The sequence below is a fragment of the Antennarius striatus genome, chromosome 20 (genome assembly GCF_040054535.1).
Source record: "Antennarius striatus isolate MH-2024 chromosome 20, ASM4005453v1, whole genome shotgun sequence".
In the NCBI taxonomy this organism is placed as follows: domain Eukaryota; kingdom Metazoa; phylum Chordata; class Actinopteri; order Lophiiformes; family Antennariidae; genus Antennarius; species Antennarius striatus.
The window spans coordinates 2,972,932-2,985,572 of NC_090795.1; the positions used below are offsets into that span (position 1 = coordinate 2,972,932).

Genomic DNA, 12,641 nt, shown 5'->3' on the forward strand with positions numbered 1-12,641 from the left:
GGATAAATCTCCAGCAGCAGCGGTAGATACTAGAACACATTCTCAATGAATGTTGGACAACTTCACCTCGTGTTTAACTCAAATCTTTATTTATATAGCTTTATTTAAGATGTTTCACACTACCTTACATCCTGACAGGTTTACGCTCGCTCCAGAGCTCCATCCGGATTGGATGCTCCTGCTCTTCTTCACCCACACCCACTTAACCGTGACGGTCACGTTGGGTCTGCTTCTCATCCCGAAGGTGAACGCCCCAAGTCGTGATTCGCAATGTCCTGCTTTAAATGTCATTTATTAAAATGTAATTGTCCTCTTTGTCCTCTTCTTCTAATGCTTTGTAAGTTGTTTTTGAGAGTGTGATGTAAATAACAAAGTAGTCATTGTAAAAAGGACAAAGCATTGACTAGATTGGGTTTGTGTGTCGACAGACACGGACCAGCGTTTATGAAATTCGAATATGCAAAAGGCATAAAAATTACCGTTAATTAATTTTGTTTGTGCCAATCCACCAGTTTCTATTTGCCGGCACCCACATGAGAGATGACATAGCGTCTGAGGCCTATGAGGACGAGCTGGACATGGGTCGATCCGGGTCATATCTCAATAGCAGTATTACATCGGCGTGGAGCGAACACAGTCTGGATCCTGAAGACATTCGGGTAGGTGGTGACTCCTTCAGCCTGTCGATTTTTTTCCATTGAATAACCTGGTGAATAATGTGAATCCTCCAAAAATACTGAGCCATGGGAGTTTTTTATTGCAGACACCTGACGAAATGGGCCATCTCAGTTCTATTAATGGCTGTGGTGTAAGGTCTTGCGACAGTCTTTGGGAAAAACGTACCAACGTGAGCAGAGATTTCTGTTTGTCTGTTAGAGCTGAAGAAGTCTCTCTATCAAAAGATTTGGGCAAAATTGTTCACCAAGGGAGTGATTTTACGATGCCACTCGAGAGCATTTGTTCTATGGGATGTTTCATAGAAACACAAGTGCAATAAATTCAAGACCGGAGCTCAGAGGCTGTTTCAGACCTAACGTTAAATCGCAATCAGTTTCCTTATTTGATGCCGTACAAGACTGTCTTGTCTTTACTTTTTTTCAGCAAGCATGTAATATTCTGTAGTGCATCAGTGAACAGCCATTTGTAGTCACACGTCCTGAATTTGTACTGCATGTTCTCTGTGCAGTCGAATGTCTGTGGGTTTTTTTGTGTGTGTCTTTATTAGATTCTGCTTTCAAGCTTTATGAATAAAATAACGCTTTGAACACAAACGTGATCACTTTGCATCTGCTCTACATGTAGGAGGAGCTGAAGAAGCTCTACTCCCAGTTGGAGATCTACAAGAGGAAGAAAATGTTGGCAAACAACCCTCATCTCCAGAAGAAGCGAAGCTCCAAGAAAGGTTTGGGTCGTTCGCTGATGAGACGCATCACTGAGATTCCGGAATCGGTCCACCGGCAATGCAGCCGTGAAGACAAGGAGGCCGGAGAACATGGGAGCAACCGGAACAGTATATGCATGTTGAAGAAGAACCCCTTCGACCCGACTCACACTGTAAAGCCGGCAAAGGAGGAGACCTTAAAGAACAAGGTCTTCTCTCTCAAGAAGTCTCACAGCAGCTATGATCACGTTCGCGACCAAGGTGAAGACACCAACAGCCCGGGGATAGACAAGATGGAGATGACCACCGCTGAAGGATCCCTCCTGGATACACTTATGGGCAAGAAGTCGGTCAAGAAGAAGTCCAATGAAAATGTCCCCAGTGAATCCACGGAATCAGCTCCTTTAGTCTGCAAGTCAGTCAGCGCCCATAATCTCTCTGCAGACAAGAGGCCGATGCATCCCAGAGCATCCATGCTGCAGAAGTCCCTGAGTGTCATTGCCAGTGCCAAAGAGAAGACTTTAGGCTTGACTGGAAAGACCCAGAGCACAGAAGACAGCAATAAGAAGAGTCAGCCAAAGAGCAAGGACACAAAGGCCAATGCAGAGCCAGAGAGTGATTGTCACCCCAAGATGATTATTAGCCAGTCAGTCGAGTACAAACAGGGCGCGGCTAAAGGTAGGATCATGAAACAACCGGTGGGTGGAAGCCAGCCGACAATCTGTTCTGATCCAATCAAGGGAAAGGATTTGTATGATCTCTCAGAGGTGTGTCCTTGGGAAGTGGAGGACCTCCCAACACCTTCTGAAAACAAAGTCCAAAAGCATGTATCTATTGCACCAAGTGAAACCACAACAATTCACGGAGGAAGCACCAAAGGAGGCAAATCTCAGCAGCAGAAACAGAAAGTCGATCAGTCTTCTAGTGGCGGGCATTCGAAGGAAATTCAGAGGATGTCCGCCATACGACAAGAAGTATGTCCATGGGAAGATGGGAGTGCAAGTCAAGCCTGTCAAGTAGAAGGGTCAAAGCAACTAACATACAGTCAGGCAAGCAATCCTGGTAAGACTAAACAGTCTCTTTCTACACCAGAGAGTTCCAAAACTAAGACGATAGAAGTTTGTCCATGGGACTTCGAGGAAGCTCAAAAGACGACAGAGTTAGCTCATTCACCAGATGTGACAAAACAGAGTAAAAGCACCTCTCCTGTGGATGGGAAAGGGAAAACTTCTCCTTCAGATCCGTCCAAGGTAGGGGCTTCTCTCCAACTACCTTCTACAAAAGCTGATGTATGTCCCTGGGACTACGACAGCACGGCTACATCTCCAAATTCTGGACAGAGGACGCCTAGCCCCTCTCAAGCACCCAAAACCAAGGAATTCCCTTCGAAAAAGAAGGGTACTCCTTCGACAAGAACAGTTGAGAAAGAGAAATCAAAAGACACTGATGATGAGAAAAATAGAACAAAAGCTAAGGACAAGAGTAAATCTTCAGAGAAACACATGAGCCAACAAAAAATGGCTGAGGTATGCCCTTGGGATGTAGAGGAAGTACCGTTGGTAGAAAAAAGGAAAAGTGCAAATGTTGGAGCAGCCAAAGTAAAGCCGGCTGATGTCTGTCCGTGGGATTTTGAGGATGCGGCAGATAAAAAAGCTACAGACAAATGTTCTCCTGTTGGGATGCAGAGCAATCCCAATCCCAATCCTAAAAGTGAAAGTGGAAGTGCTGCTAAAAAGGCAGATGTTTGTCCCTGGGACTTTGAGGATAGCACATCCAGCAAGACGGCATGACACTCAACCTTAATGGACAACTGAAATTATAGTTATTGATGTATACTTTTTTCACTTTGAAATAGTTAAATATTACCTTTTACAATTAGTACGGTGACTTGGAAGAAAAGTTGATCAAATTCCACAAGTTGCCTTCCTTTCCAAGGTTTTGTTCCTATTTTACCTCTTTTGAAAATAAGTAAAATGTACAAAAACAAAAACAAAGTCACGATAAGCATTCCAGATTATTACAGGAAGATCCTGAAGATAAATCTTAGACTAATTATGCAACTTTTGATTCAGCCTTTTTACGTCATGAGTAGTGCTGAAAATCTGAATTTATCATGTTCTGTATCCAGTCAACAGTTCTTGGGGGTTTTTTTGTTGTTTTTTGCATCAATGCTGTCACTAAATGGACTGGGATAGGACAAAGAGAGGTGGAAAGAAAAATAATTATGGTATTGAAGGTATCAACAGCAAAACTGAAAGCCAAAGAACCAGGGTCAAAATGCAAAGAGGGATTTTGGAAATGTCAAATATTTAGTTTGTGTCCAACTGTCAGCACAGAGGGGAGGAATCATTTAGGAACTTATGTCCATAGCACTTTAGGTAAACTCCATGAATTAATTATCGAGGACGGACTTTGTCTTCTTGTACATTTTTTCTTTTGTTTTGTACATTTCCACCTTACGGCATGATGTCACACTGGATATCACACAGTCCAAACATAGATTTATTTGTTTGTTTAGATCTATTTAATTGTAGTCCTCTGCAGATTTAAAAGCATTCAAGTCTGCAGAGATGTACTGTATGTGCCTAACTAACTAGCATTGTCTTGTATCAGTCTGAAGTGAAGCAAGGGGCTTCTTTGTTAGCATTTGTGACTGACTTATATTAACAGCATGCACACCCAGGCGTGGAGAGCAGTCGGGCCCTTTCCGGTTTGTGGACTAAAGTAGTAAATATGATGACAGATATGTTAACCTTTATTTCACACCAGAGGCTCTCCTCTTCTAGCTTTGATATTCCTAAAAGCTCATTCAGGATGAAAGAGATTATATGCGAGGTGAATTAACACAAATGTGAGTTAAAATGCATCATTTGTACACTGTCAGGATGCAAAGGAAATAAGTTGCACCAGCTTTGTCTGTGAATCCAGCATGGCTCTTTGTGTTGACTTGCACCAAGTGTGTTTGTGTGTTACCATATCATGATTCTAAACGAAAATGTAAAACCCAGAGTTGAAATTTTGGATTCTGAAGTCCCGATTCTCCATCTGTCGTTACATTCCCTGTCCAAAATTTAAAATCCGAACAGGTCAGCAATGTATTTTACTATCATCTTGCAGAACCTGCTGCTGAAAGGTGATATTGATAAGGAAGTGGGTTTTTTTTTTTTGGACCATTTTTTTCCCATGCTTATCAATACTGATTGAGACCATAGTGAGACCTGGAAACAAGGCAGCTACAGCAAAGTTGATCAATGCTATGAGGCTAACAGACACATGCTAATGCTGTACTATAACAGTAATTACTGCGGATTTATCCTTGACAATATTGGTCACAGATTGTGAAATAATCATCTGGCTTAACCGCCTTTTCATAATCTGTCATGTTTCTTGTCAGACTTTGTCGTAGGAATGTTGCCTTATTTTCAGATGTTTTCAGTGACTGGTCTGCAGAATGTCCTCATAATGGTGTAAACGATGGTTATAACTACAAAAGGGTTTGTTTTTTTTAAATGTGAGATATTTATCGAATCATTTAATTTTCTAAATCTCTCATTCCTGAGTCGTTACATATAACAGATGGGTCAGTGGCTGTAAAAGCTTTAAATTATGATGCTCTATTTGGCCTCTATTTTATTTAGCAACAACAAATGTGAAACAACTAGTTAGACTTTCAAAATAAAGCTGAGATACCGTACTATTGATCTGCAATTAAACATTGTGAAACTGTCACACTTATTTCAGGCACCAAAAGAACCAAAAGAAAATCCCAGTTAGTTCTTTATTGTACTTTATTTACCAATGCATTTTCAATAATATATAGTTAACACTAATTTATTTTTAGGTTGCAAACAATGAAATCTTATTTTTTAATATGGTACAGAAAAAACATCGCAGTCTTGTCTTTAGCCACTTCTTCCGCATCGTGGGTCACAGGCGTTGCTACGTGCTAATAATATATTAATTTTTTTATTTATTCTGATTTAATGTTTGGTAACATGAAATTATGTGCTTTTAATGGCTTGCTAGCAAGTTTACAGTTCCCAAAATTTGTGGCAGAGAGACATTAAGTGGAATAAAATGACATAAACTTGATTTTTATTTTTTCATGCTTTTTAAAAAAAAAAATACCGACGCATAATCGAGAACCTCATAAATCCAAACGACGTAAGCCGACGCATACCTGTATTTGTACCCTGGACTATAAATTATAGCCACTGACCAGGCTGCACAATTAGTAGCTTAAGATTTAAAGAACAAGTAGAGAAATGCATGTTCTTCCCATTTTAATGCGAATGAAGCCCCATTGATTAGAATTAGCGATCAATGTAATGTTATCAATTAATAATCTGACTGAACCTTTTGAGGTTTTTGAAATTTTTATTGGTGTTTTGTATCAAAATGTCTAAATGTTCATCATGCACTATCCAACCTGAGGTTACCGTGACGACCCCCTCCCTCCCCCTGTTCCCCCACACGCACTTATATCTAACTGTTGAAAACTTGACAGTAATTGCAGTTGTGAAGAAATCCATTAATCAATGTAGCGTCTAAGCGACTTTATGGTATCTTGTGAAAATAACATGCTATCCCTGAATGTTGTCAACGACTGTAATTACCTAGAATTGCCGCCAAACTCCTCAATATATGAGCATCTTTATGAATCGTGGTAAAATAAAACAAAAGAAACACCATCAATTTCTAAATGTCTTTCAACTGAAAACAAATTGACGTCATAATAATTGTCGTCGTTCCAATCTGAATTTATTTTCAACCAGCCAACACAATTGGCTCTATAAGGTGATTTAGATGCTGCGCCGTCTACTTGCCACCCTCCACTGAGAAATTACCCCTGCCTCTGACCCGTGGGGGTGGGGATGACTGAAATACATCAAACGTGGAAGTGTTTGCCTTACAGCTTTAGATTCGTCACCTCTCCTGCTTTATGAGCTCCTTCAGGGACGGAGTCTGAGCACAACTGTCAGCGGTCAGGGATTGATTGTGAAGCAGGTGATGGATCTGTATGATATTTACGAACCAGATGTTCAGCATCATCCATCACATGGACCGCGGATGCAGGAACACACCGGGGGACGGTGTGGCGACAGTTTGAGAGCATTTTTTAAGTGACTTTAGTCGTAGGAATCACTGCCGCGTTGAATTTTACTGCCCTGGATGAATAATAGTGCTGTACATTTTTAAAACAAGCCTCTTGGTAGGAAAGCTTTCTTTTTTTTTTTCTTCAAAGAAGATGCATTTTGTTTCATATTACTTTATAAGTCTTTAGATGGAGCTGCAGGTTCTAAAAGAAGAGCTTTACTCTGTTGTCACCACATATTTTTTAATTTATCTACATTTAGCGTAATCTTTTACACTCTTTGCTGATGAGATTTGCGGATTGGAGGTCGTTGGTGCACAAAGGAAACACGATAACGGTTCTTTTCGGGCAGAACTGCAGATACAAACAATGCAATATTCCGCAATGTACGAGTCACAGATTGATTTGCTGATTTCAAATAGTTTGCTTGCAGAACCTTCCCTCAGTTCGGTCGCTCCGTCTTTCCAACTGTCTCACTGTTCACGTCTCTGGAGATCACCGTATTCTAGTCAATGAATCTGTGAAAGTTTCCACCTTAAAACATTTACTCGCATGTGAAAATCCAAACGTCATCGCCATAGATGACACCGTGTCCCCGTAGCTCTTCGTCCATCAGTCTGATCTTTCCCATGGTGCATTCTGTTGGCTAGCTGCTTTCATTCGAACCTGACTTTCTCTTCTCTGGTGACCAAACCGAGTCACCCCACGGCAAATAACACTACTACTCTTGCTACTAATACTACTCGATGCTGTGACGTTGTAAATCTTGTGGCTTCTGCATGAATTCATTAAAAAATAAAAATAATAGGACCGATGTTTCACTGCCCTTGATAGAACAAAAAAGTTTAAAAAAAAAGATCTTTTATGGACTGTTACAAGTTGTATAGTGAGTGATACTGTCCCTGATCCACTGTATTACGTGCTTGTTACGACTATTGCTCTATGACAAGCTTATAGCATCGATATATGGGAATATTCAGTAGATTTATATTGTGTTATATTGTGATAGCATGTACATAAAAGATACCTCCTCTGCAATAAATATTTATATGAAAATTAAATGTTTGTTTTGTTGTTTCTGAACATATTTACCTGAAAAAAAGAAACTTTAAGGATTTGCCTACTGGAATCTATGAACTTTTATCCTGTTATGACCTTTGCAGTCAAACTGGGAAGTTGGTACAAGAAGCTCCCATGATGCACTTGTGCTCACGTTTGTTTCTTCTTCGTCACGTTGGCACGCTGTTGAAGAAACCCTGGCCTTTTTAAAAGCCTCGTGCATCACAGCCACTTTAGGATATGCACATCTTGGCGACTGTCCTGAAATGCTTTTACGGCCTGTTGTGGTCTTTTTTAGACGTCGATCAATGCGGGCTCTGCAGGAAGTCAGAGATGCAAGATGGTATCAAATGCTGACTCCAGAATCCTGCAAAAGGCCGAGCGCTGACGTCATCATCCTGGTAATTATTGGCTAAAGTGGAGTCATCTATTCCGGGAGTCAAGGACACCATCCTTTCTTGTGCCAATCCCATTAACGTGGCACGAATAAGGAATAAATGAAAGATAAAGTCATATTTTCAATGAATATGCAGCCAACTAATTTATTAAAAGCACATTTTCGAAGAGTTTCCGATCAACAGAAGATCAATACAGGTTTGAGCAACAACCTAAAGAAGAGAAAAGTCAGATGAGGAAACAGAAATCCTTTCTGACGAGGATAAACACGTAGAATCCAAAGTTTATTAACGTTCTTTTCATAAAAATGCATCGAGTCAGGTGTGAAATGTCAGAGATCAGCTGTATTGAACTGTAAAAACCTGACTTCCTGTTCACTTCCTGTTTGATGCAAACATGCATCCTGTTTCCCTTTACATTTCCTGTCCTTTTTTATTGTCTCCTGGCCTGTTTTTAATCATCTCCTGTGCATCTCTGGTCCAACTATGTATTAGAACATCCAAGTATGCCTGTCAGTGGAAAAATCATCCATGCCTATTTATTGACCTTTTTGCTATTTTTCATGTATTATTGAGATCCAATCCAACACAAAATTTAATAATCGTCATATTTTAGTGGCTGGTATTTGCGTTAGCGTGGCCTGTCAAGTCAAGCAATCCTGCAGATCAAACATTCCCTGATTTGCCCTCGGGGCAGCGAGCATCGTTAAACGCTGCCAACGCTGCTGCTAAATGTCTTCTATTGATCTGACATATGCCTGAATGTGAATTAGAGTTCAGGACGTGAGCACTCAGAGACATATCAAGAGAATCAATTTCTTTTCCATCTAAAAGTCCTTTACTGCTGGAGCCTGCCGTTGTATAGAATATGAATGCTAACGGCGATAAAACTCCATTTATTGCTGCAAAACCTGGAGGAGTTGTGTAAATGCATGATTTCTAACTCGTGTAGTCGTAACCGGTGCCCACCGGAGACCCATCCAGCATCCCCCACATGTCCTGCCCCACCTCCCCCGGGGTGAGGAGCACGGTTGTGCTCCTCTTTGTTGTCTTTGCAGGACAGCGGGATGCATCCTCCCATCACGCAGGGCTTATATTTTTAAACCTCAGACAGCGATCGGAGCGTGAATCACTTGTCTTTTGTGGCCGGTCCATGTGAGCAGAGATGGACCCGTGGTGGTGGGGAGGAAGAGGAAGAGGAGGAAGAGGAGGAGGAGATGAGAGGAAGCTGATCGCTTGGCTCAAGCTTCCGCGATCCGTCACTGACTCATCTGTGTGTCAAACGCAGGGACGAGCAGGAGGAAGAGGAGGAGGAGGAGTGGGAGAGGACGGAGTGATGTGACTCACAAAGGAGGTTTGTACAGGTGGGGGGGCGGGGCGTCTAGTGGGTGGAAAGGTAAGGACACAAGCTGTGAAAGCAACCCCAACTGATTCCAATGAGTCCGGGTCCAGAGGTCCAAAGGTCAGAGATGTTCCTGGATTTTTATTTTGCTGCATCAGAAATCGACCCCATAGAGCGATTAAATCCCCACCATGTGCAGGTATTTTACCATCAGGTTGTAACTCTGACAGCAGATGATGGTGGGATTCATTAACGCCCCCCAGGGGTCTCAGGAAGGGTCGATATTTAACTCCTTAGGAGCCGGTGTAAGTGGAATATTCCAGTTTTTCAAGTGTGATGGTGAGGCGAGGTGGCCGAAAATAAATAGACGCTGTCTTGTGTAACAACTCGGGAAAGAAACCCACAAGAGGACTCATCAGAGATGGAAGTAGGTCAGTCGGGGGGGGGGGGGGTCAAACAGGTATCTATAGGTTTGCGTGACTGTTGTGTATTTTTACCTCACATTTCATACAGAAGTTTCACACCAAGCTCCAGTTTTGAACCGATTTAAATTCAAAACACACCTTGGGAGGTGTTCTCTGGATGAACCTGAACCGGTAGATGTTCTGCAGCTACACCCCCCCCCATAAATCTTCATTGTCACGTGGGGCCCTGGTGCAGAAGTGACGCTAATGAGAGACTGTGAGCGGCTGATGAATCACCGCGTGCGGGATAAATAGACGATCAACGCAATAAATAAACGGGAAAACAACACGTTTCACCAAAAAAAGGGAGACCCAATCCTTTAATTATTCCAAACGGAGACAGGCCCCCGTTTGGCAGGAGACTGATTGTCCTCAACACAGAAGGGCAAACAGGTCATTTATCTGACGGGATGAGGCCCGTTTTTGGCTCCTCCAGGAGTCGTTTTGGATCCCTGGTCCAGGATGATGAATCGTTTTCGGAAACAAACTTAAATTATTACCGATCAATATCGCTCCCGGCAACCCGTGATGCAATTAATCACACTTATATCAGAAATACCAAATGAGAGTCAAACGACACCGGTAACGCACAGCAGCCGCTAAATCCAGCTCCACGAATGGACTTCATCGCTTCGGGCCTCATCATCATCATCATCATCATCATTATCATCATCATCATCAGCAGCAGCAGCGGTGATGAAGCTGAGGATGAGTCTCCCAGTAATTACTGCCCCAGCAAAAGGACACACAGGTCCACTCATGTAATAGTCGACACACACATACACACACACACACACACACACACACACACACACACACACACACACACACCCAACACAAATCCCGAGGCCAGGACACTAGTGAGTCAGTCACACTGACGTGTGTGTGTGTGTGTGTGTGTGTGTGTGTGTGTGTGTGTGTGTGTGTGTGTGTGTGTGTGTGTGTGTGTGTGTGTGTGTGTGTGTGTGTGTGTGTGTGTGTGTGTGTGTGTGTGTGTGTGCGTGCATGCGTGCGTGTGTGTGTGTGTAAGGCCGTTCATTCAGGAGAAAACTGCCTTTCGCTTGACGTCACCGGTCTTAATCACTCAATTATAGCAATTTGCAGAAGGTAACCGTGTTTTATCTTCACCCCCACACACACCCACACACACACACACACACACACACGCACACACACGCACACACACACTCCCCAGGTAGCATGGAGGCAGCTGATGGATGGGAAAGAGGTGAACTCTGTCAGGGACTGACGTCAGATCATTCTGTGTGTGTGTGTGTGTGTGTGTGTGTGTGTGTGTGTGTGCGTGCGTGCGTGCGTGTGTGTGTGTGTGTGTGTGATGCCTCAAGATGCCTTAAAAGTCATGAAACAAACTTGGCACAAGTGGCCGTAAGTATATGGACAGGCCTGCTTGACCTTTCATCAACAGCGAGGCTCCTTCCTGTTTCAGCGCCATGTAATTGAGGTTAAACATGTTTTCGCCGCCGCTGTGTGACAGATATCAACGGGTCCTGACGTCATGAACTGGGGGTTAACTGCAGCGCCCCCCCCCTCCCCCCAATGACGGTTGCTGTGGCTTCAATAAAACCAGAAATAGCTTCTTCTATTTGATTTAATTATCTTCAGAGTGAGATAACCTCCTGAAAACGTCTCCAGATGAACTCATTTAATTTGTAAACGCTCTATAAATAATCTTGAACCTTGTACTAGAACAGAATGTGCAGCTTTAGCGCGGATGAACCTGTGAAAACAGAATCAACACCACGCAGAACATCAGACGGACTGATTTTCTGTGTGTTTGACCTCAGATCCACTCGCCGGTGTTTGTGGCTGCAGGAGAACTGAGACCGGATTCAATTTGCATAACAGACGCATTGAGTTCACTGCAGGATCAGACTCCTTGAGGTTGTAATGACTGTCTTTATGACAATAACAACCCAATCACACACACACACACACACACACACACACACACACACACACACAAAGCTATGGCAGTACTACAAGAGGGAGCGTGAGTCATCCACGTAGTAAAACTTATTCTGAGTGGGCTCCACTAAATGAATATAGAGTTTTTTTCATCAGTGGAGGAGTTTGTCTGAGCTGCCAAATAGATTTATTGATTTTTTTTCTGCGTGAGTCTCTGCATACTTATTCTTCAAATGAATTCCACCAACGACACAGAATGGTTTTATGCTAAGACCTGAAAGAAAAGCCCATGATGCTTTAGTTTACTTTAGATTCTACTAAGACTCTAGCTAAGGACTACTAACATCATTAAAGCTTGTCTGTATTTGTCCAAAATTCATCCATCATTTTTATTTCCTAATGATTGATTGGTTTTCTGTGGTTTAACTCTGGTTGTAGTTAACAATTATGACCGCTAGATGACGCCATTGCTCCTGTTATTTAGATCAGGAAGCACTTCTGCATCGATAACGGGATGAAGCCCCAACGTTTTGTGACGTCATATAGCTCATATTAAATGTTCCACTGATTATTTACAATGTCCTCCAGTCCTGTGATCATTGTTTTTATCTGTTTATTTAGGAAAATTCAGATATTTCAAATGGTTGGTTCTATTTTGGAAACAAAAGCCTGATGATAAGATGCTTCACTGGGGCCTACAACTCCCATGATGCACCTTAACACCTAAACCAAACGCTACATACATTCACACTGGTTTGTTATGCATTATAATTATAATTTGTTGTGATGCATGTTATAATTCTAGCTGGGAAGAAGAATAAGTTTAATCAGAATCCTTTACTTCTCCACTAGGATAAATAAAAATGTTAACAATTTAAATTTTACATGTTTTCATCTTTAATTCGTGTTGAATCTTAGATGAGAGGCTAGATGCCCATCTAATGTCTGCATATGAAACTAAACCCAGCAGTGGGTTAAC

General features: G+C 42.1%; 1 protein-coding gene across 1 annotated transcript in view; it reads left to right on the forward strand.

Annotated features, from left to right (window-relative positions):
• gpr158a (G protein-coupled receptor 158a) overlaps window positions 1-3,171 on the forward strand; it is a 42,825-nt gene extending 39,654 nt beyond the window's left edge. The window contains exons 9-12 of the mRNA XM_068304380.1: window positions 139-244; window positions 513-659; window positions 764-847; window positions 1,303-3,171. Of these exons, the coding sequence (XP_068160481.1) occupies window positions 139-244; window positions 513-659; window positions 764-847; window positions 1,303-3,171 (2,206 nt within the window). The remainder of the gene's footprint in view (window positions 1-138; window positions 245-512; window positions 660-763; window positions 848-1,302) is intronic.
• The last annotated feature ends 9,470 nt before the right edge of the window (window positions 3,172-12,641 follow it).